This window comes from Oncorhynchus clarkii, chromosome 3 (genome assembly GCF_045791955.1).
Source record: "Oncorhynchus clarkii lewisi isolate Uvic-CL-2024 chromosome 3, UVic_Ocla_1.0, whole genome shotgun sequence".
Classification (NCBI taxonomy): domain Eukaryota; kingdom Metazoa; phylum Chordata; class Actinopteri; order Salmoniformes; family Salmonidae; genus Oncorhynchus; species Oncorhynchus clarkii.
Window position 1 is genome coordinate 21,320,386 of NC_092149.1, and position 24,326 is coordinate 21,344,711.

Sequence of the window (24,326 nt, forward strand, 5' to 3'; positions counted from 1 at the left end):
ACTGTAGTGACGCCTCTAGTACTGCAATGCAGTGCCTTAGACCACTGCGCCACTCGGTCCCCCCGTATAGTGGTGGAGGCCTTGCAGGAATCAGATAAAGGGATGGAAACAACAGAAGAGGTAAGGAGAATTTGATACAACAACCAAAATGCACCAGAAAGGCAAGACTCTTCTCTTGGGTTTTCAATTCAACAGCAGTCTGAGTGTTGTCCTTGTTCAGTACTTATTGTAGTACACCTGTTCCTCACTATAAACTGTCATAGACATAACTTTTTATATACCATGTGTTGCTCCTGTCAATGCTTTACCTACATGTCACATCAGTCTCATCTGCCAAGTCTATAGAAGGTTGTGACTAAATAAAACTAAACTCAACAAAGATCATTCGTAAAAATCCAAATAACCTCACAGATCTTCATTGTAAAGGGTAAAACACTGTTGTAAAACAGTTGTAAAACATTGTAAAACACTGTTACCCATGCTTGTTCAATGAACCTTAAACAATTAATGAACATGCACCTGTGGAACGGTCGTTAAACTTCTTGATACTACCCATCCCACATGCGGGAGCTAATCATCGCCTCAAACTAATTAGCATAACGCAGCGGACATAAATACCCCTGGAAAATGTTCCTATTCATGAAAATCACAAATTAAATATATTGAGACACAGCTTAGACTTTTTTTAATCACACAGTCATCTCAGATTTTCAAAATATGCTTTACAGCCAACGCTAGAAAAGCATTTGTGTAAGTTTATCATGGCATAATGCTATGCTAGGCTCTGCTAGCAACAGGCAACATTTTCACGAAAATAAGAAAAGCAAATAAATTAAATCCTTTACCTTTAAAGAACTTTGGATGTTTTCACTCAGGAGACTCCCAGTTAGATAGCAAATGTTCCTTTTTTCCAAAAATATTATTTTTGTAGGCGAAATAGCTCCCTTTTGTTCTTCACCTTTGGCTGAGAAATCGACCGGAAAATGCGGTCACTACAACGCTGAACTTTTTTCCAAATTAGCTCCATAATATCGACAGAAACATGGCAAACGTTGTTTAGAATCAATCCTCAAGGTGTTTTTCACATATCTATTCGATAATATATCCGTCGGGACAATTGGTTTCTCATTAGAAGCGATTGGAATAATGGCTACCTCAGTACTTTACGCAAGATTTTCTGCGGGAGCCATCATGTGACCACTTGCTCAATGTGGTCCCTTATGGCTATTCTTCAACATAAATGCGTAAAAAGACGTCACAATGCTGTAGACACCTTGGGGAATACGTAAGCTCATTCGTAGCCCATTCACAGCCATATAAGGAGTCATTGGCATGCAGGGGTTTCAAAATATGGGGCACTTCCTGGTTGGATTTTTATCTGGGTTTCGCCTGTAACATTAGTTCCGTTGCACTCACAGACAATATCTTTGCAGTTTTGGAAACGTCAGTGTTTTCTATCCAAAGCTGTCAATTATATGCATAGTCGAGCATCTTGTCGTGACAAAATATCCCGTTTAAAACGGGAACGTTTTTTATCCAAAAATGAAAATACTGCCCCCTAGTTATAAAAGGTTTTAAGACACTAACAGCTTACAGACGATAGGCAATTAAGGTCACAGTTATGAAAACTTGAGACACTAAAAGAGGCCTTTCTACTGACTCTGAAAAACACCAAAATAAAGATGCCCAGGGTCAACGCTCATCTGCGTGAACGTGCCTTAGGCATGCTGCAAGGAGGGATGAGAACTGCAGGTGTGGCTAGGGCAATAAATTGCAATGTCCGTGAGACGCCTAAGACAGCACTACAGGGAGACAGGATGGACAGCTGATCGTCCTCGCAGTGGCAGACCACGTGTAACAACACCTGCACAGGATTGGTACATCCGAGCATCACACCTTCGGGACAGGTACAGGATGGTAACAACAACTGCCCGAGTTATACCAGGAACGCACAATCCCTCCATCAGTGCTCAGACTGTCCGCAATAGGCTGAGAGAGGCTGGACTGAGGGAATGTAGGCCTGTTGTAAGGCAGGTCCTCACCAGACATCCCCAGCAACAACGTCACCTATGGGCACAAACCCACTGTCGTTGGACCAGACAGGACTGGCAAAAAGTGCTCTTCACTGACGAGTTGAGGTTTTGTGTCACCAAGGGTGATGGTCAGATTCGCGTTTATCGTCAAAGGAATGAGCGTTACACTGAGGCCTGTACTCTAGAGCAGGATCAATTTGGAGGTGGAGGGTCCGTCATGGTCTGGGGCGGTGTGTCACAGCATCATCGGACTGAGCTTGTTGTCATTGCAGGCAATCTCAACGCTGTGTGTTACAGGGAAGACATTCTCCTCCCTCATGTGGTACCCTTCCTGCAGGCTCACCCTGACATGATCCTCCAGGTGAAAAAGAAACTTGAATAGAACTTTCAAATCCCTGATGTGTTTGATGCAGTTTCAAACCTCTAATTTTAAGGATTCGAACAGGGAAGAATAAACCTAACATTATTGTGACACCTGGGCTGGGTTAACAAAATGCTTCGCTGCCATGAATAACTACAGCCACCTATTTCTTGTCAGATGTATTACCATAACATGTTAAGGAGCTTTGATGATATGCTAATGTTTAGCAACAACCCACAACTGGAGTCACCAATAACAGTCATCTTGGGAATAACAATAGGCCAATTTCAAAGTGTGAATTTGAATAATGTGTTAGTCACCTTTGAGATGTTTTATCTTTGTGCTTTACTTGTTACAAATTCAAAACACACTGGAAGAAATGATACAAAATAGAAAAATATTTTGTAACACATTGAATAACTTAATACATTTAAAATCATCAAGTATAAAAATACAAATCTACAAAAAGAAATAACCTGATTGTTCAGCACAATGATGGGTTCTCCTAAAGGATGTGTGAGTTGGCTCTCAATTGCTTACAAATCCCCCCTCTCCCCTTTAACTGCACTGAACAAAAAAAATACTTACATAGTGGAAGCTCATCATTAAGCTGGCTTTCGCCTGGTCAATTCTTTCAGATCAGATAAGATGAGGACAGATTTGTAAGTAATTAGAAAGAGCCTATGTCCCATGTTTCAGGTCCTCCAGCTGAAGGGTACAGCAGAAGCCTGGTCCGGAGCAGGGATGACCACTCCCTGTCTCTGAAGTTCTCTCAAGACGTCCAGGATAGAGTCCAGTTCCAGACGGAAGACCTCCAGCTCCCGGGTCTTCCCCTGAGCCAGCCTCCTCCAACGCTCCACCTCAGACTGCTGCTCAGCCTCCACCACCAGCCGAGTCTGACCTATCACCTGCAGGATGGCACCGTGGGCATATGTGTTAATGTTCAGTGTTTAGTCATTGTGTGTTATTCAATGTTCTTTCTGTGGGTGGATTTACCTGCAGCGGCTCTTTCTTCCTCTGTGTGTGTGTGTGTGTGTTCACCTGCTGGAGCTCTTTCTTCCTGTGTGTGTGTTCACCTGCTGGAGCTCTTTCTTCCTCTGTGTGTGTGTGTTCACCTGCTGCAGCTCTTTCTTCCTCTGTGTGTGTGTGTGTTCACCTGCTGGAGCTCTTTCTTCCTCTGTGTGTGTGTGTGTGTGTGTGTGTGTTCACCTGCTGGAGCTCTTTCTTCCTCTGTGTGTGTGTGTTCACCTGCTGGAGCTCTTTCTTCCTGTGTGTGTGTACCTGCTGGAGCTCTTTCTTCCTGTGTGTGTGTGTGTGTGTGTGTTCACCTGCTGGAGCTCTTTCTTTCTCTGTGTGTGTGTGTGTTCACCTGCTGGAGCTCTTTCTTTCTCTGTGTGTGTGTGTGTTCACCTGCTGGAGCTCTTTCTTCCTCTGTGTGTGTGTGTGTGTATGTGTGTTCACCTGCTGGAGCTCTTTCTTCCTCTGTGTGTGTGTGTGTGTGTGTGTGTTCACCTGCTGGAGCTCTTTCTCCCTCTGAGTGTGTCGTAGCTCCATGCTGTAGATCTTTCTCTCCAGGCTAGTGAAGTGTCGGAGCTCTGGGCTGTGGCACTCCTTGGCCTGCTTCAGCTCCTCCAACAGCCTTGTCAGCTATAAAGAGATGAAACAAGCATTAATGTTGTGCTTTCCCCAGGAAATAGTCACCTTGTGTTGTTTCCTTGCTATGACACTTCCAAGTACTGTGATAATGAGTATTGTGACAACACTAGTGTGTTGATGAAGTTGAGGACGATAAATGTTATCACAAGTACCTGGTTCTGTAGGGTGTCCTCCCTCAGCTTGGACACAGCCAGAGCATCCTTGGTCCCCTGCAGTTCCTTCACCTGGTCACGCAGATGCTGAACCATGATCTGAAGGTTCATAAAAACAAACCCATTTATCCAGTTGATACGTTATACCTGGAACACCACCAATAACTTTCAGTTGACATGTGATTGGTCCATTGTGAGCCTTTACCTCCTGCGCGGTCACCTGATTGGTCAGTTCGGCCACTTTAGAGGAGGAGTGGGCGAGGGCGTGGCCGGTAAGCAGGCTCTCCAGCTCCCTCTGATGGTCAGCCCTGAGCGAGGACACCTGCTCTGCTGAATGCTGCTGTACCCTGCAGGACAGGTAGATACACCACCATGAATCATTTAGCATCCTCTAACCCAGCGCACCAGAGGGGTAACTACGATGTTAGCTAGATTTACTCAGGGTTTTCTAAAGCTCGCCAGCTTCACGCTCAGGCTTCCTGGCATGATGACTCCTTGCTGTCCCCAGTCCACCTGGCCGTGCTGCTGCTCCAGTTTCAACTGTTCTGCCTGCGGCTATGGAACCCTGACCTGTTCACCGGATGTGCTACCTGTCCCAGACCTGCTGTTTTCAACTCTCTAGAGACAGCAGGAGCGGTAGAGATACTCCTAATGATCAGCTATGAAAAGCCAACTGACATTTACTCCTGAGGTGCTGACTTGCTGCACCCTCGACAACCACTGTGATTTATTATTTGACCCTGCTGGTAATCTATGAACATTTGAACATCTTGGCCATGTTCTGTTATAATCTCCACCCGGCACAGCCAGAAGAGGACTGGCCATCCCTCATAGCCTGGTTCCTCTCTAGGTTTCTTCCTAGGGAGTTTTTCCTAGCCACCGTGCTTCTACACCTGCATTGCTTGATGTTTAGGGTTTTAGGCTGGGTTTCTGTACAGCACTTTGAGATATCAGCTGATGTAAGAAGGGCTATATAATTTGATTTGATTAATCCGTAAGACAAATATTGCTCGTCCGCCTGCCACCAACTCTAGCAGGCTTGTAACTGTGTGCATATTGCACGTGGCTAGCCAAACACTGAACTCTTCATTGAGACAATGCTGAAACATCAATCCATGGGCGAGTCAGTGCCACATTTGATTTATGCAGAGATCAAATGCAGAGATCAAAATGGATATGGCGTAAAACAGGCTTTTAGAATGGTGCTACTAATTACCACAAACATGTGATCAGACAAAACAACCACAAACAGATACCCAAAAATACACAAAAACCACAAACTGGCAGCCAAAACAACACAAAACCACCCAAATGATCAGTTCAGGTTCACGTTTCGATGTCAATAATGGCTTGGTCGACTGTATTTTAGTGACGCTTATTATAATTCATATGGTGATGTCATGAAACAGCCAGGCCAAGCTGTTACTAAACCTCTGCTGCCCTTCCTCATTTAACACAATACAGCACGATACAACTGGTTTCATATTCACTACGACCTACAAACAGTAACACACACACACACACACACTTTCCCATTGAACTCGTCATCTTTCTTTGTCAAATCCACAGGACATCAAACAATAGAGGTAAGATGGATATAGATTGAAACATGACATGTAGTATTTTCATGTTTTAGTATAGGCTTTTCATATTCAATTCGAAAATCCTGTTCTCAGATCTCTCACAAAAACAAGCATCTCTCTAAAATGTCAACAGAGCACTGAGCAGATACCAAGCATTTTATTTTCAAAGCCTTTTACATTTCATTCAGCTTGTGTAATGCTAATTTTGCGACCCTGCAGAAACAATTATCCTCCTTCAATGAGATTACCTGTGATTAGTATGTAGATCAGTGTGTCCTGTCTGTTGGCGCATACAGATGTTGGTACAAGGTGCTGCCAACACCAGATGACCAGGGACGCTGTCTGTGTTCTGAATGGCAACCTAGTCCCTTTAATGTGCACTGCTTTTGACCAGAGCTGTTTTAGGCACGTTTGGGTTGTTTTGGGGTGATTAGTAGGACCCTTTTAGAAGTGCCTTTATTTGATTGTTTATCGTTAATGTCGTCTTCGGTGTGCTTATCAATGTATGAGCACCTCCCAGCCCACCCACTCCTATTGATAAAATCATTGCATTACCAACTTTTTACTGTGCATGAAGTTTCAAATGCATTCTGTCATTACTACATGTGTAATGTGAAGAATTTTAAACAAAAAACATTTATTAAATATTTGATTAAATCAGCCGTCTTCCTCAAACTAAAGGGATGACGTAATCTTTGCGAGAGGTTGGGAATCTGAATGAATTCATCCTCAACTCGTGGCTCAGACACTTCATTCAGGATAAATGCCTTGGAGCAGGTTTGTTAGAAATGGACCTGGCCACTTTCACAGTACAGGTTATCCTGAGTTGAACTCAGAGTTCACACAAGTCACCTCACAAACTCCTCAAACCAGGTATGTAGTATAGGACTCTGGACCCTGCAGGATAGGTAGGTACATGATAGGTAGAAACATGACACACCATCACATAGCAAATAAGGGATGACACTCATTCATAAAAAACAAAAAACCAGGAAAGTATAATAAGATGCAGAAACGTTTGCCATTTCCGTTAGAAACCGCTTTGGGCTAATTCCAACAGTTCCAAATGAACTGGAACAATAAGGCTGTTATTGTCACCATAATAGGTGAATGATTGGCGTTTTCCAGGCAGAGTTATAATGCTTGTTCACGACACGTTCAGTTTTAGGATTGGTCTGATTTCTATTGGGAAGCATGTGTATGTATGTATGGCGTATGCCAAGATCATGAATCTTAATATTTGTATACGTACGCATTCGTTTCAGAAATGGCTTACGCAAATATTTACTGCGAAATTAACGCAACGCTTATAAAATGAGGCCCCTGTAAACACCACCATACACTGTTGCATATTACATACCAGTGGAGGCTGACTTTAAAATCGGAGGACTATTTCAATGTAATGGATGGATGAATGGGACGGCATCAAAAGCATGTATCAAATGCATGCCTAGTGTGTAGGGATTAGGGGTCTATTTGGGATTGAGAATCATGTTGACATCTCTCTGAGTGCATGAGTGTGTTGCAATTATATATTTAGGCTTCAGCTATAAATTACCACCAGCCTCGGATCAGAGAGCCCTTTTTGGGAGTTTATTTTTGGTGGTCTCAGACAAGTGCATTAGTGTGGGCTGCAGTTTGCAGCAGGGCTGCCAGAGAAAAACGGATCATTAGGTGCAGGGCTTGACATGAACTTTTTTAGCCATTTGTCCTTTGGACAAGTGGGACAGATGTTTTTACTTGTCCAAAAGCTTAGGTTACCTGTCCAAAAGCTTAGGTTACCTGTCCAAAAGCTTAGGTTACCTGTCCAAAAGCTTAGGTTACTTGTCCCCCCAATTTCTCTCTGTAACACCATTTTACTTGACAAAACAAAATGTATTACCATCCTTCTTTACCATAGAGTATCAGACAGAAAGGTAAGCTACACTCTGCCTATTGGCTTCCTTGCATGTTAAAGCCGGTCTCAAAATACAACCCTGCCCCTTTAAGGCTCTCCTGAATTGGCCATTCTGGAAGTTTATAAAATATTGCAACATTACAATTACAACCAAATTCTTTCTATGTCTTTCTAAAAAATGATTCCCTCCAGGGCTTGAAAAATGTCTTCAAAACAGACTCTGGGACGACAGATCCAAAATAAATACAACCGCTGTACATCATTTAAAAAGCAATGAGGCTGATGAAACAGATCAGACCGTTTAGCTGAAAACGTTATCAAGTTTTATTTCTTCATATTACAAGATCAACAATGAGCACATGGCTGTAAGCTGTGCAGGAATATTCCAGTATGTCTGTATGGAGGAAACTGTTCGCACACAATTGTGAAAAGCCTTATAGAAGCTCCATCAATGAACAACATTCTACCAATGAGTCAGGCACCTGTACAACCACTGGAGTCCTTTTTACTGAAAGGTTTTATTGTGGGTCTAAATAAATCATTCAAACTGAGTGTGTGTGTGTGTGTGTCTACATACCTGCGCAGCTCGGCCTGGGCCTGTGCGGCTGCAGCTTGCAGTACCACCCTCTCCTTGTCCCTCTGCAGCTCCAGCTGCTCCAGACGCAGCCTTAACCCCTCGCTCTCCTGCAGCACCTCTGAGATGTGGCTCCCAGAGAACGCTGTGGGCTGGTAGTCCTTCTCATCCTGAGTGGGAGGGAAGGTTGCAGTCTCTCCCACTGTGCCTCCCCTCTCCCCTGGGGTAGCCACCACCATGGGTCCTTTGGATCCGGCCGCCTGCCGCCTGGCCTCCCCAGGCCCAACACGGCCCTCTGATCTGGGGCCAGGGCCACACAGCATGGTCTTCCTCTCCCTCTGGAGTCTCTCCACGGTGCGGCTCAGCTCCTGGACGCTGCGGGTCTTGGCTGACAGCTCCTGGTTGAGTCTCTCTATCCGGACCCCCAGGGCCGTCTCTGCTTGGCGCTGGTGTCGGGACGGGCTGCGTTGGGGGGCTCTCTCTGGCTCGGTGGTAGACTGATTAATTAATTAATTAATTTAAATAAAATACACCTGCTCCAGGTAACATTACATACATGTAAAACAATTACCCAGGATGAATTACTGAGACTTATTTCCTCTTAGGTAGGCTAAGTAGACAAGAAGGCAGGTAGACAAGAGAGGGGTAGGCCTACCTGTGCCTGTTGTGTGAGCTGCTCCTGTAGGGAGTGGACCTCAGCCTGTAGGGTTCTCCCTCTACTCTGATGGTTCTCCTTCAGAAGCTCTAGTTCCTGCTGCAGGGAGCAGACCTGGGCCTGCCAGACCCCAGGTGACCCGGTCTGGACCGGGTGTTTCTGGGTTAACCGCTGCTCCAGATCACTGATCTGCTGCTCATACTGGAGCTACAACCACACACACACTGTAAATTAGTATACTTTTATATTTAGGGGATTGATTTCCATTGATACAATTTATTGATCTCACAACACATCTCCTGAGAAAAAGCCCCCCCCCCCCGGTCAGTGTTGGTCTAATGAAACATTAAGACTAATGACATCACACATTTGGAAATATATATATAACAACTATTATACAGAGGATGAATCACTGACATCCCCAAGGTCTCCACCGTGAGTCGGACAGAACTGTCAATTCAAGTGTTGTACAAGGCTGTTGGAACTTGCCCTCTGACCCCTCTCGGAAAAGACATGAAGATAACTGGGGGAACAGCGAGGACTCATCACCATGTTCTTATCTTTCCTTTGTGTGAGAGAGGACATTCAGTGTTTTGTGTTGAGGATGAACATCTTCAGGTAGTTCTAAGTGGCAGTTTGAAGCGGTTGTGACTAAGTCGTTGTAAGTATGTGTAGAGTGCTAATTGGTACAGGACTGAGGGCTAGTGACAGGGAATGGTAACACAGGGTTGTATGAGTACATAACAGTGCCACTCAGCTGAGTATGAACAGACCTTAATCCGCTGGTACTGCTGTTCCATGGCTCGGAGGCTGCGTTTGGCCTCGTCATCACGGCTCTCTAGCTCCGCCTCCAGCCTTTGGATGCGCCGCTCCAATAGGGCCCTGGTCTGAGTGGGCGGGGAGCTCTTGGCCCCTCCATCCTCCTCCACTGCAGGTGCGTTGGCTGCAGCGTAGATGAGCGCTGGGAGGGAGTTAGGGTTCCTCTGTCTGAGAATCTTCTCCATCTCCTTCACCTGGGAGAGGGGGAACAGAAATATGGCATGAGTCACGACAGAAAGGAGGGGTATGCCGCTATTCAGGGATACATGCACGCACACACACACACACACACAGGAAATATTTCTCAAACAACTCACCTGTCGTTCTAGGTCCTGTATCCTCTTAGCGTCTCCAGCTCTCTCTTTAGTCTTACTCTGATTGGCTCTCTTCCCCACCTCCATCTTCAGCTTTTCCACCTGATTGGAGGAGCAAACGTTTCATTCAAAATACTGACCTACAGGAAATGACAGTAATACAGTACACACTCTCAAATAAGGTCAAGTTGGTCCTACCTGCTCTGTGCGTTTGGGGTCCTACCTGCTCTGTGCGTTTGGGGTCCTACCTGCTCTGTGCGTTTGGGGTCCTACCTGCTCTGTGCGTTTGGGGTCCTACCTGCTCTGTGCGTTTGGGGTCCTACCTGCTCTGTGCGTTTGGGGTCCTACCTGCTCTGTGCGTTTGGGGTCCTACCTGCTCTGTGCGTTTGGGGTCCTACCTGCTCTGTGCGTTTGGGGTCCTACCTGCTCTGTGCGTTTGGGTCCTACCTGCTCTGTGCTTTGGGGTCCTACCTGCTCTGTGAGTTTGTGTGTGTCTGCGGTGGCAGCCCTCAGTCTGGCAGAGTCTCTGTCCAGCAGCTCCTGGTTCTCAGCATACCACTGGAGCCTCTTCTTCAGAACACACACCTCCTCCTTATGCCTGTCCTTTGCCACCTGCAGCTCAAAGCTCTTATCCCCTGGCAGAGACAAGGACAATAAAGCATGTCAGAGCTCCACTTGACTGTCAACCACAACAATGGGAAGTTTTCATGGAGGTTTAAACCACACGTCTGGAAAAGTCACTGAATTTGAAACATGGAACATTGTCCTATGGGAGTAGAAACAAGAAGTTTGATTCCACAGTTAAGCCTCCATGTCTCTCACACACTAACCTGAGGTGTAGACGACCTGCGCTTTGGCCAGGTCTCTCTCTTTCCTCATCATTTCAAGGTCCACCTCCAGGGCCTGTTTCTCCTGCTTCAGCCTGTGGGTCTCCTCCACTAGTCTCTCTTCAGTTCTCTGCGCGCGCGCACACACACACACACACACACACACACACACACACACACACACACACACAAAGGTGAGACTGGTCTTTCCCTTTTAAGATGAGTTGATTGTTTAATCTCCAAAGCAACATCAAGGCCTTCCTTTTAGAGGTGGTTGTGTGACGTGACTGAACACTCACCTGTGCTGCCTGCATCTGGCCCAGCAGCTGTGTGATGCGCTGAATATGGGCCACACAGCCTACATTACCCACAGTCCTCGGCGAGTTGCTCATCTGCTCCCTGGGCATAAATAAGCGTCAGTGTTAACATTCAATGACGTGGATAGGTACGTGTCTGTGCATATGTATGAGTCAACTCACTTGGTAAGGGCCAGTTCGTTTAGCAGCCTCTGGTTCTCTGTGAACATGGCCTCTTCATTGAGTTTACTCTGAGCCTGAAGAGCCTTCATCTGCAGGTACAACTTCTCATTCTCCTGTTACCCACACACACCGCAAGGAGAGAGAATCACATTGTCTCAACTATAGGCCCATCTGGGTAAATTAGTTTGATCAGAAATACCGGTTCTACGCATTTAACCGACATAAGATCAAACTAGAAAGGAATATGACTAGAAGCTGTGAGATGAGGGAATGCATTAAGCATGCCTAATTAAGAACTGCTACAGTTCCACCTTGGTGGTGTGTGTACTGTAGCCACTGATTCTAGGAGCTTGGCTGTAGGCTCTGTGATTATGAGAGGTTATCAGACAGTGTTATTGTCACACAGTGTCACATCTCTAAGCTGGTCACAATCTGGAGGAAAAAAGGCCAACTGTGCTGCCTGCTACAAACCCACACCCCCCCCTGGAATTAAGTCAGTGAACAGAAGAATTCCATTACCCTGAACAGTGGCCTGTATACATATAACCTCTGCAGTCACAGAGACTCCGGGTAATTGGGATGGATTCAAAGCCAATGAGTCACCGCCAGCCTGGCTCTGAACAAATGCAGTACATTTAAGTGTTGTTTCCTTAAAACACAGACTGGAAGAGTAAAGACCAAGAGAGACGGCCAAGCAATCACAGAGTAGACAGACGTGTACAGACCTGCTGGTATCCCTGGATGATGGTCTCCTGTTCCTTCACCTCTTTCTCTATCAGTCTGAGTTTGTCCTCCGTGAGGGGGTCCAAGGGCCCGTCCAGACCGCGACCCAACCGGCCCTTCTTCCTGCTGTTGGCCTCCTCTGTACTGTGCAGCTGAAACACAAGGGACAAGACTCACAAGTACACATCACAAATAACACACGAGTGATGTATGCATCTACTACAGTTTTGAGTTCACAAAATAAGGTTTGAGCTAATTTAACTGGCCTTCAGTGGATGGCAGAGATATCTTAGATAACATGCTATTGTTTAATGGAATATTTTATTTTGCTCCTGTGTCAGCTGGGTCCTTCACAACTGCTTTATTCAATAGCTTGAATAACAGTATTACAAAAGCCAGACACACAAAGCAGCTAAATAAAATGAGCAGTGCCATAGCAACAGGAGTGCTGACGTAGGGGTTTTAAAATGTTCCGACAGTCATGGAGAACATGTTATTTTCTGTTACAATAGAAGGATGTAGGAAGTCACAGGTGGCCAAACAGATGGAATTATGCTCTTTAGAGACATGACTGTCCATGTGAATGTAATAGTGTGTGTGTGTGTGTGTGTGTGTCCCTATACCTTGCTCTGCAGGAGGTAGTTCTCCTGTCTCAGTGAGCTGACCTCTGTGTCATGCTGCAGCAGTAGCTCTTCCTCTCTGGTGTGGAGCTCTCTCTCCCTCTGGGCTAGCTGCAGTCTCAGCCTGGACACTAGGGGGCTCTCCTCCACCTCCCCAGACCTGCCCTCATCCCTGGGCTCACTCTGACAGACAGAGGGGTAACACATGGTCAGAGTCTTTTATAATGGTTGCTAGCACTTGAATGTGTATTGAAGGCCAAAATATTGCACAAACAAAGATGTTGTGAAATTCGGCACCAAGAAGGCAACAATAATTGACTGCTATATTCATCCAGGTATGAACACACTACATAAGATCCAAACTGAAATCAGTCAATCAGACTTATGATAGAGCAAGGAGCAATCAGCTGAGTTAGATAACGTAACAAAGTAGAAGTCACACCCCTATCATATGACCAGGTGAATGGAGAAAAATACCATACTTACCTGAAAAGAAATTGCAGCACACTGATGCACCACAGACTGAAAAACTTCTCCAGTATGTTGACTTACTTTCCTCTCTGATGGACACTCAGTCTGAGTCTGGCTGGCTTCCTGTTGACCTTTGGTTTCCCAGGAGACCGTGTGACTGGTATCCTGGCGACCTCTCGTCTCCATCCGATGTTGTTGCTGGAGGAAGGCAGCGAAGGACTGAACCCCTGCCACCAGCTCACTGCTCACCCTCAGACCACCACAGTCTGGATCAGGAGTACAACCACACAGCAGCATTAGTCTGGATCAGGAGTACAACCACACAGCAACATGTGGTAAATGTTAGTGTTATGTATTATAGTGTAGTAGTGTTATGTGCTACACTACTTAGATATAGTTCTAACTCTACAACAGATCTTTTTTTAAGCACACTTACACAACACCTACTAGCTTTGGTTGTCAATGTGTGAGGAGTTATTTTTCTCCTACCTTTATCTGTCTCTGATAGGAGGGGGCTGAGGCTCTGGTATGTTGTCTGGCTGAGAGGTTTCCTCTGGGTTAGAGGAGAGGGGGGCTTGGCTACAGCCCCAGGTCTGGTAGGACCAGATTTCCTTGCTCCAGAGGTCCTGGTGGCCACGGCTGATGGTTTACTCTCCACTCTACCTCTGCCAGGGGCAACATAAGGCTTCCTCAACGAGGTGAAGGGACCAGGTACCGTAGAGCGTCCAGGAACCTATGCAAAATATATTGTCAATATACAAATCATTGCTATGTCACCGTCTACATTGTAAATGATAATCACCTTTGATCTAAAAGTAAAAGAATGGAATTAAGAAATATAGAAAATATTAGGATGAGCAATGTCGGAGCAATGGCTATGTAATGTGGAAACAGTCAAGGTAGGTGTGAATCAGTGTGGTTATGTATGGTAGGGTTTAGTGCTTATTAACAAGGGCTCCGTTCCTGTCCCTTACCTGCTGGCTTCTCTTGTTGCTGGGGTTAGTGGAAGTCAGGTCAGGGGAGGAGCTGTCCTGATCCTGCTTCATCAGCCTCTGTACCTCCTCTCTGATGCTTCTGGGACGGGGGCCTGGGGAGGCCGGAGGAGTGTCTGGCTCTGCTGAGCGTCTTGGGCTTGACTCACGGGATCTATGGCATAAGGACTGGCCAGTCTTCTCTGGGGTGAACTGGGTCCCACTGTGAACACACAGCTCATGTTAACGTCTATCCACTCCATTCTGTACCTTCCAGAGAGTGTCGGTTGTCCTTCCCTACTACAGCCCTGTGACAGACAGCTGTAGACTCACCTAGCAGGTTGCAGAGTGAAGCCTCTTGTGTCGTCCATGCTGTCTGGTCGGATGGGACGCATCAGCTCCTCTGCAGTGGGCAGCTCTGAGAAAACACACCGAAGTTAATCAATCAATCAATCATGAATCAATCAGAAATTCAAGTCCATTTGTAACACCTCAACACAATCTTACAACTTCAAATGTACCATATTGTCAGATATGAATAAGGATGGACATGTGTGGATCTGCAGTTAGTTACGATTGAAAACCATATTCTATTTACTTGACAGGTTCACCACAGACAGTGGTGGAGACTGACCAACCTGACTCTGTGGTGGAGACTGACCAACCTGACTCTGTGGTGGAGACTGACCAACCTGACTCTGTGGTGGAGACTGACCAACCTGACTCTGTGGTGGAGACTGACCAACCTGACTCTGTGGTGGAGACTGACCAACCTGACTCTGTGGTGGAGACTGGTGCTAGTAGTGTTCCTCTGGAGAGCTCAGGTACAGAGGGAGAGACAGGAACAGGATTGCTCTTCCTCCTCCTCTCCCTCCTGACTGGTGATGAAGGGTGGTGATGATGGTCTGAGTCCTCCAGAGAGCCACTGATCTGTCTGTAGGCCTCCTGTAGAGCCTCCATCTCACTGGCCCCACTCTGGCCATACGACTGGGCTACACAGACCACACAGGAACACCACCAGGTTCACCATCATCCGCCACCACCAAACTGACACAGATGAAGCCTAATCCACATAAGTGTCTAGGGGTACATAGCTACATCCAGTAGGACCTGACGTCTAGTCTGGTCTCACCTGGTAGTGCCGTCTCTATGGACTCTGCTCCCTGGTTCCTCCCTGGTTCCTCGTTGGTGTCACTGTCCGCTCCAGGGGGCAGGAGTTCACCGGTCGAGTCCAGAGAATCATGGAGGGACACTTACACCAGGAAATTATGTGATCAGGACAAATAGAATATTGATTTTAGGGGTAGGTCAGTTTCAATACTGAATGAATAGAGGACAGTGTCATAAAAGCAGGAAATGATTCATCAGGAATAAATCACATGCATGCGAAACAGGGGTACTGTTAGAGGAACCAGAGACACTGTATATACATACTGTGTACACAACACACACTAGTGTTGTCACGATACAAGGTTTAGTATCACAATGCTCGATACCATCACGATAGTCGATACCACAGCAAAAACAGAAGGCGTATTAGCCAGTCACAGAAAATTAAACTGGATAAGCAATAAGATGAAGCAATAAGAGTATGTGCATGTATTAAGTTATTGAACTTGTTTTGGCTGATTTCACTGGGCTACAGATGAAAAACAATCAGTTTCCCTTCGGGATTTATTTTATTGTACTGATCAACAACATTTGCATTTCTTTTAGAAAAGTGTGGGCTGTCTCTTTTAAGACCCATGACATCATTCACACACACGCAGTCAGTTCGAGACTCTATGGAATGGCATTTGCGTGTCAAAATCTGACGTGTATCTTTTTTGACACCCAAAGACACAGAAGGCTTTCCATAAGGCTCGAGCAAAAAATGATCTTGACTGGGAGAGACGTGAGATGGGGAAGACGACGTGAATGAATAGTTTTTGGGTAGAATCAGCTTTGAAGCCAGCAATATTTTCATATCACAAACAAGGTACCAGGGTAGTGAATTGATGTTAGCGTCAGCTGTAAGCTATCAAGGCAAGTTAGCCTACAAAGCTGAAAGCTACCGGTATCTTCTTGCATTGCAAAGTGTTCTAGCCTGTAATGGACATTGTTTTGTGAACAATATATAACCGTTTCAACACTGACAATATTTGAGTGTTAACTCCTTGTTGCATTACTTAAGTGTTAACTTCTGTGCAGCATAAGTGCAGTGATTCCTCAGGAGAGGCTAGCAATGAGTAAGAGGAGCAGGCACAGTGCTCTCGCGCTACAAGGGAACATCGGCTGTGCTGATAGAAACAAGACTTTCCTCTTTCAATCAGTAGACGTCGTGAGACACATTTGACAGAAGTACCGAAAGTAACAAGAATTCTAGTATCGAAAAAGTACCGAAGTTTCGTATGTCGTGCAGCACTAACACACACACACTAATGACTTGCTTCCCAATTGGCCCTTGCCCCAAAACACATGTAAATACTGGACTATATTGTGCCTTCCTGTATTATACTTATGCTAAAATGTTAATTCTATTCTACAGAGCCATTTACTTAGGTTCGTATTTTTCTATTTTATTATTGTTGCTGCATTGTCGAGAAGATAACTGCAAGTAAACATTTTGTTGGACGGTGTAAACCATGTGTATGCAGTACATACGGCTAATAAAACATGAAAAACATACTCGTGCTGTATTAAAAACCCACTCTGACCCAGAAAAGAAAAATGGATGTTGGTTTATAATACCTTTGGTGAGCATGGCAGGCCTTTTAGGCTCCTGAAAGAAAAAGGGAGAGAACAAACGAGATGAGCAAAACAGAAGAGCCATGCAGTCAGTCGCCCACCACATATTCAGCCAATCACAGACAAGACCTGGCATACCCGCCATTAAAGACCCCTTCTTCTCACTCTACCTCTTGAGAGAGAGCTGGGATAACTGCTTAATGCCTTATTACCTTTATAAACTGTTTTTAACCCAGAGTGATTGGCATGTGAGCAGCACAAACGACTCCTGCTTACAACTCATCATGGGGCAATTCTAAATGATGCAATTACAACCAACGTTCGGGTTTAAACCTCTGGTTCAAATCACTCCCTTACAAAGCGTTATTAGAACTAAATGACAACATTTTCAAATCAGACTCGCATAAAACCTAGTCTCACCTCCTCAATGACCTCATCTTCAAAGTCCTCATCCTCACTGTAGTGGGGGGAGGCTGCAGCAGGTACAGACAGAATGACAGATTCACTGATGAGCTAGAATCATGCAGATGAGGTATGTACAAGTACTTGTCTGACAGAGTGCCACTGTAAATGACAACAGACCTGGGTTCAAATAGGATTTGTTTCCTTTCAAATACCTTAGCGGCAATTGATTGAGCTTGCATGTTGCAATTGAACCAACGGAATCGTCCAAAAAGCACAAACCCCCCTTAATTTCAAAGTATTTGAAAGAAAATAAAACCTATTGAACTAAGCAGGGTCTGGAGTAGTGTGAGCATAGAGATCCTGTTAAATTATTATTCTAATTCCTAATTCTATGAGTGCATCATCTGTCCTACCTGGGGAGAGTCGGTCAGACTCCATAGCTCTCTCCTCCTCTCTCTGATCGACACCAGCCACAGCCGCCTCTGCCTTCCTGGAGAAACAGCAGAACAAGTGTCATTCACAGATCACACGCTGGGAGTGACAGTAATGACCTTACCCAGCCACTGTCTGCAACACTGAGGGTCTCCTTGGGACAACCCCAGCAGTGGCTTCAAAAGGCAGCTACAGCTAGGCCTGGGGCGACTCGGAGCGTCATGCTCCGAAGTGAAGATGCCCCTAGTTACAGATCTAGGATCAGCTTGTCTTCACAAAGTCCTAACCTTAACCACCCGAAAGTGGAAACGCAAAACCAATCTGAGACCATTGTGTAGAGACAACAACCCCCTGAGCTCCGTGGAGTGTCATAGATACCTGAGGGTGGTAGCGGTGGTGGAGGCGCTGGTGGAATCCAGATCTTTGTTGAGTCTGGAGTAGTCTATGGTGGAGGACACACCTCCCTCCAGGTGGGCAAAGAAGCGGGCCTTCTCCTCTTCCTCCTCCAGGCTGTCCATTCCCAGACCAAGACCCACTGCAGCGTTCTGACCTGGTCCGGATGCCATCACAGAGTCTGGGTAGACACAATCACGGACAGACACAGACAGACATGTTTCAACCATTGCTACTTTCAAAGAGTTGAAAGTAAAATAGTTTAAAGCTGGCACGTACAGCTGCTTTCATGTCACTACCCTGATGTCAGGGAAGCAATGGATTGAGCTAGATCTGGTGACATCATAGAGAGAGTATCTATCCATCCCTCCTGAGCAGACTCACCCTCAGGCTCCAGACTGTCTCTGCTGAAGATGACAGGCTCTGCCCCCTCCTCCTCCTCCGAACCCCTCTCTACTCCCTGATGCTGCAGCTCCTCTTCCTGGATGGGCTGGGATCTTCTCAGAGACTTACAGAACGTCTTCTCAGATCTCAGCAATCCTGGAAAACGACAAAATAATGGACCGTTCAATTCAGGTAATTACAGGAAACAGAAATTGCTCTTGCTTTAGGCTACTTCCTGAATTGAAAGAGGACCTGTGGTTGTTGTATTGGCCTTATTGTGGTCAGACAGCTCAGCAGACAGCTAATATATACTTTTTTAAAGAGCTAAAAAAGAAAAGAAAAAGGAGTGCATCCATGTGGACACCAAGCTGTCAATATTCCAGGCCGTGTTAGAAACTCCACTATGGTAATGTAGCTCATTAGCTCGGTCTTTTATCATTCGCAGGAGATGGACTTCCTGGGGTATACAGGCCTGCAGAGACCCTCAAAGGCCATGCAGTCCATTTAAGAGGGGAACAGCACACACAGAAGAGAGAAGACAGAGCAGTAGAGCTAACTTTGATCTCAGCTCCACTACCACTTGCTGTCAGTCTACTGGAGGGAGGGTACTGTAGAAAAGCTCCATATCCTCAGAAATATTCAAACAACATTTACAGAATGGAAAACAAGAGCTGGTTATGGTAAAAACAAAACAAGAGCTAATGTCAGGCTCTCCAGAGTTAGACTAGTAAAAGCAGTTGGGAGTCATTTTACTAGTGAAAGAATTTGCCCAAATGAAGTGCTGAAACTAACGGTAAAATAGTTTGCTCACAGCTCGCCTCGACACACTGAATTGTCTGGCGGTGACAGAACACGACCGGATTTAGCACCACTAACCATAACACCTGCCCTTGAGGTCCAGAAAGTTCTTTATTTTTTTCCAAAGCTATGCATTTAATTTGTTAATTTACACTGTTCCCTTAGCAGAGGAAAACAAAATGAATAAATATGAAAATTAGTGACAAGGAGACAAAGAGAGTAAAGAGAATGTTTTAAATCCATATTTCACAAAAATCATGGTTGATCATGATTTAAGTCATAAAAACCTTGATTTCCACCTTTGTAATGTGGATACAGGTCTGGGAAGTGTGGCAACACGAGACTACAGTCATATGATGTTGAATATCCACTTCTAGCCTCTACTTTCTAGTCTGCCAGGGCAGCAGGTTTGGATCTGTCTCTAGCTACTATCATTATACAATACTAGTCTAACTACTAGTCTACCAGGGTTTTGGGGATTTGTATCTAGTCTAGCTACTACAACTTTACCCTCTTCAAGAGTCTGTGAGTCACTATCACTGCTGTGACTGTCCACTGGTGTGTCGCGGAGAGAGGTACTCTCCTCAGGACTCCTCTCTCCTGATGCATTACGGGAGCTCTCGTTCATGGGAGGGCTCCCCTGCCTGGCAGAGTGGGAGGAGTCGTGTTCTGGGCTGTTATTTTCCGGCCCTGCAGCAATGTGAGAAGAAGCATCCTGATTGACTACAGGGACCAGGTCCAGCTGACTGAACCTATCCAGAGCTTTGCTGCGAGGTTTGGGGGTGGGCCTTGTTGGGGCTTCCACTGTGACAGCTAACCAATGGAAGATAAAAGAGTAGATAAAGATGAGAAAGGAATCATGTTCTGTACACACAAAAGGATCTCAGTGAAAGGGACACCCTCAAAGAGTAGGTGGGCAAAAGGAGAGAACTACTAAATGTGAGCTAGAAATATTTAAGGTTTAGATTGGAGGAAGAGAAGATCTAAGGCAAAAAAAATAATATATATATATATATATATATATATATATTAAAGGAGAGGTTAGAGGGCAGGACTAAAGCTAATGAGAGAAAGTGAAGGTTGGCAGCATGTCACTGTACTAACACCAATGATGGGGAGACAATGTGCCATTGGGTGGCCCTAAGGAACTAGGGGGTTACAGTAGTGATTCCTATACCCTGAGGGGTGCTTTTCATTGGGCTGCTCTCACTCTCATCCTCCTGAGTTTTCACCACAGCCTGCTGCTGGGGTTTTTTGGGTTTAGTGAACCTGCGTTTGGCAGCCTCTGCTGGGGACAGGTGGAAGGAAAGAGGAGATGTAAGAGAAAGGAGAGAAGAAGGTGGTGGGGGGGGGGGGGGGGACAGCTAGAGAACAACAAGACTGATATACAAATGTGTCATGAAGAGTCGACTGATGTAAACCAATCAAAGATGAACTCATGAAAGGAGTCAAACCATAAATATATCAGGGGAGTAGCAGCAGGGAACAGGTTATGACGGACATGTTATGATGCTGAAATTAAATGCAACAGATGTTCCAGGAATTACAGAGCAGATGAGAAATCAGCACATAGTCAGTGTCCCTCTAAAGATATAACCTTTCAGCATGTCATGAAACACGCAAGCACAAAGACACATACCCAGAGAATGAACCAATGACACGCACACACGCACAGAGAGAGAGAGAGAATCCTAACTGAACTGAAGCACATCAACCTACACATCCCTGGCTTTGCTTACCTCTGCCAGGTGTCTCTTCGCTGTCATCCTCCTGCCACCACGGCACAGGGGCAGCTGATGTCTTCTTTGGTGGTGGTTTCTGAGAGGCTCTGCCCAAGCTGTCCAGAACACTGGAGCGCATAGCACTGCCACCCATATCCACTGAGTCATCTGAGACAGACTGAATACAATTCAATGGTGACTAGGTTAAAGTAGCCATCTAGCTAGTTGGTTGGGTGAATAAATAGTAGTATGGGCACAGATGAAATGGCTGGTTATCAGTATCTTTGGTGTGGACATAAATGGCCGTCATTAGTGAGTAACTTTAGCTATGAGCACACAGAATTGCATAGTGCTGCTATCGTGTCTGCAGTAACGTTAAACTCACCTCTTTCAAAAACTGCTCGAACTGTTCATCAAGCTCATCTTTCGTCAGTCGATGTGCCATGATTCCAGTCAAAGATGATAGGTAACTAGCTAGTTACCTGTAAGTAGCTAGGGTAGCTACCTGTATCTTGCCCCCAAAAAATGGGAGGATAACAGTGGCAGGATAATAATAGTGAGACGTTTGCGATTCAACCTTTAATTAACTTCCTAACTAGCTAGTTACCTAGGCAACCAACGTGGATGTAGTTTTTCACAATATTGTCGAACTTGCTTATTTAGCTAGTGTATTTCGCTAGGTAGCTAGCCTTGACAGTTGTAGCAGTTATAAAAATGATTTGGTTGTAGCTAGCTAGCATGGTAACTAGCTATCTAAGCTGATTAGCTAACTGGCTTTATTTAGCGTTAGCCACCTAGCTAGCTAGCTGACTGGCTTTAGTTAAGTAAGCGTAAGCCACCTAGCTATAGCTGGCAACAGTGTCTTCTAGCTAGCTATCTTATCTGCACTCCACCGAAATATTTAGTCAGTGTGATGCATGTATAACTAGCTACACATGCATGGCTGGTGGTTTACAAACTGTTATACTACAGTAGCAGCTAACAAGTGTTTTGTGTTCATAGCTCCATAAAGTTCCCGCGACAACAACCGGGTGAGACCTTTAAGCCCATTGGTTGGCTATTCAGAGACATAATAACAGAATGACCAATCACCATTATCCTTCTGATCGCTCGTATATCGATTTCCCCTTTAAAATCCGTCCATTCATAATTAATTCACGCATCAGAAAAGTTATTATTTAGCGCGGGAATGCTTTGTCATATTTCCTGTCTGTGTCAATCTGAAAGTTTGTTCCTTCTGAAGGATCGATGAGCAAAACATTAATATGCAGACATTTAAGTTTCAACTAACAGACCTTTTGCACAACGTAGCAACGCCCACTTCCGCTCAACTTCCTACCCGATACATAGCTTCCTGTAAGCCTGATTGTAGCCGTACAGTACTAGCCTCGTTTTTATCATTACCTCAGTATATTAATATAATCATATTTATCTAGCGTTTATCATTCTTGTTGAAAATTCAGTTTATCCGTTCAGTTAGTGATTTTTGTAATTCGATTGTGTTCTGTCTCTTTAGCTAGCTAGCTTGCTAGCAAAAGTTAGTGCTAACGACGTTAACGTTATTAGATTGGTGCGGCATCTTTATTGAAAGTTAGGAAAATAAGATTTCATTGAACCTTCTAGTGGGCTTCGAAGTCTGAAGAAGGGAGCAGTACCTTTGCTATTCCAGTGGAATATTACCATGTCAAGGAGATCCTCATGTCACTGATGGGAAGCATCAACTGCATCTGGGCTGTGGCTTGCCTTCCTACAAAACTACCAGTGTGGGCCTCTTGTGAAGGCATGGGCCAAGGAGCAATGAGCTACTACTGCAATGTATCTGTCCTTTTTTTTTGCTGTGACCATCCACATTGTCTAACACCCTGTAGTCCATTTATTGATAAAAACACCTCTGCTTATCCTCCAAACAAAATGTTAAGAGTTTTTATTTACAGTGACAAGAGAACAGAAAAATGTAACTGAATATTTTAAATTATTAATTAATTGCAAAGACACTGATATTGGTTTGTTTCTCTTAAATTAATTTAAAGATAAAGGAGCCTGTCCCTTGTTATTTAGTCTTTCCTGCCCAAGAACTTTATTTTGCATGTACACAAAAGTAGTACCAGTCACCCTTCTCTACTTAGTGAGAACACCACTGGGTCTCTATGTATTCTCTCACCTGAAGAGACTATGTGAAGCCTTGAAAGTTGCTCTCCAGTCTGTAGCCATCCAGGGGCAGTGAAGGGAATGGTGGTGTCTCCTTATGGTGAACTATGGTCACGTAGTGATTGGAGGCTGCTGGTAAGACAGGAGGCTCCCCACCTGTACCTTTCCAAAGTGGGAGTTGACTAAAAGCAGATCAATGGCTTGGATAGAGGGTCAAAGTACTTGTATGCCTCTTCTATCTGGAGAACTGAGAGGTTAGGGAACGTTCCAAGAAGGGCACTGTAGAGTGTACTTCTGCAAAGCAGACGCTGTGGTTAGCAAATCTAAACAATACTTGACACCACCTGAAATTAAATAATTGTATATAGTCAAAGTGTAATAGGACAAGACCACCTACTATACTGGCTATTAGGGAATACACAACTAATCCCTATTTCTGCCATACACTTCTTGTTGGGCTTGGTGATGGTCATTTTGCCTATGGGCCCAGGTTGCAGACCCTGTAAAAAGACAGTACAAGGGCACTAATCTAAATCTAATCATGAGACGATTTAAGTTTTCATTAAATCATTTATTAGCATTAAGATGTGATTATAACCATATGATGTTGATATGTGGTATAGTTATATAAACATAACCTAGTCCATGGCTGCATGCCACTGCTGCTTGGTATCTGTCCAGCTGTGCACAGGTGGGACGATTGGTGTTCCCATCTTGGAATAGTGTGCAGACTGGAATAGTAATGCAACTGTGGTTGCATAATGCACTGCCATCAACACATGAACAGTGATGTTGTGTAATTGTTACTGGCTCAGAGGGCTTCATTACAACCTACATGGGGATATAAAAATAAAATGAGACTTTGCATAGACTATAAAATCACTCAAAATGTATCATGACCAGCAAACAGAAGTGACTGGCGCAACAGCAACTCATTTCATTACAGCAGTACGGGTTTAAACTTTTCTATTAAGGGTATATGCCCTTGTTTAAATGTGATCTAATGCGTCCAACATAACAGTGCTTACATAAACAAATTCCCAAATGTTTTGGGACACTGTACCTCCTCCCAGCTGCCCACTGCACGGAGGCTAGGAAACAGTCACCACCAATAAATCTACGATAATTGAGAATTTAAATTAAGCATTTTTCTACGGCTGGCTATGCTTTCCACCTGGCTACC

At 44.9% G+C, this 24,326-nt stretch overlaps 1 protein-coding gene across 2 annotated transcripts; it reads right to left on the reverse strand.

Moving 5' to 3' along the window:
* Window positions 1-668: 668 nt before the first annotated feature.
* On the reverse strand, window positions 669-21,944 carry LOC139390794 (centrosomal protein 162). 2 transcript variants are annotated; one of them, XM_071138191.1, is made up of 29 exons: window positions 21,381-21,944; window positions 21,014-21,173; window positions 20,452-20,559; window positions 19,785-20,087; window positions 18,477-18,632; window positions 18,078-18,273; window positions 17,681-17,757; window positions 17,283-17,335; window positions 16,866-16,896; window positions 15,268-15,387; window positions 14,909-15,127; window positions 14,469-14,553; window positions 14,139-14,358; window positions 13,654-13,897; window positions 13,246-13,430; window positions 12,697-12,876; window positions 12,076-12,225; window positions 11,351-11,463; window positions 11,171-11,270; window positions 10,875-11,001; window positions 10,516-10,679; window positions 10,048-10,146; window positions 9,685-9,924; window positions 8,912-9,118; window positions 8,260-8,753; window positions 4,408-4,549; window positions 4,203-4,301; window positions 3,907-4,041; window positions 669-3,302 (listed from the first exon to the last, which is right to left on the reverse strand). In XM_071138191.1, exons 1-29 carry the CDS (start codon window positions 21,438-21,440, stop codon window positions 3,090-3,092), a joined length of 4,680 nt encoding a protein of 1,559 aa, XP_070994292.1. In that variant the 5' UTR covers window positions 21,441-21,944; the 3' UTR covers window positions 669-3,089. The 2 variants fall into 2 exon arrangements, with proteins under 2 accessions (XP_070994292.1, XP_070994300.1); XM_071138199.1 differs by lacking the exons at window positions 19,785-20,087; window positions 20,452-20,559.
* Between the last annotated feature and the right edge of the window lie 2,382 nt (window positions 21,945-24,326).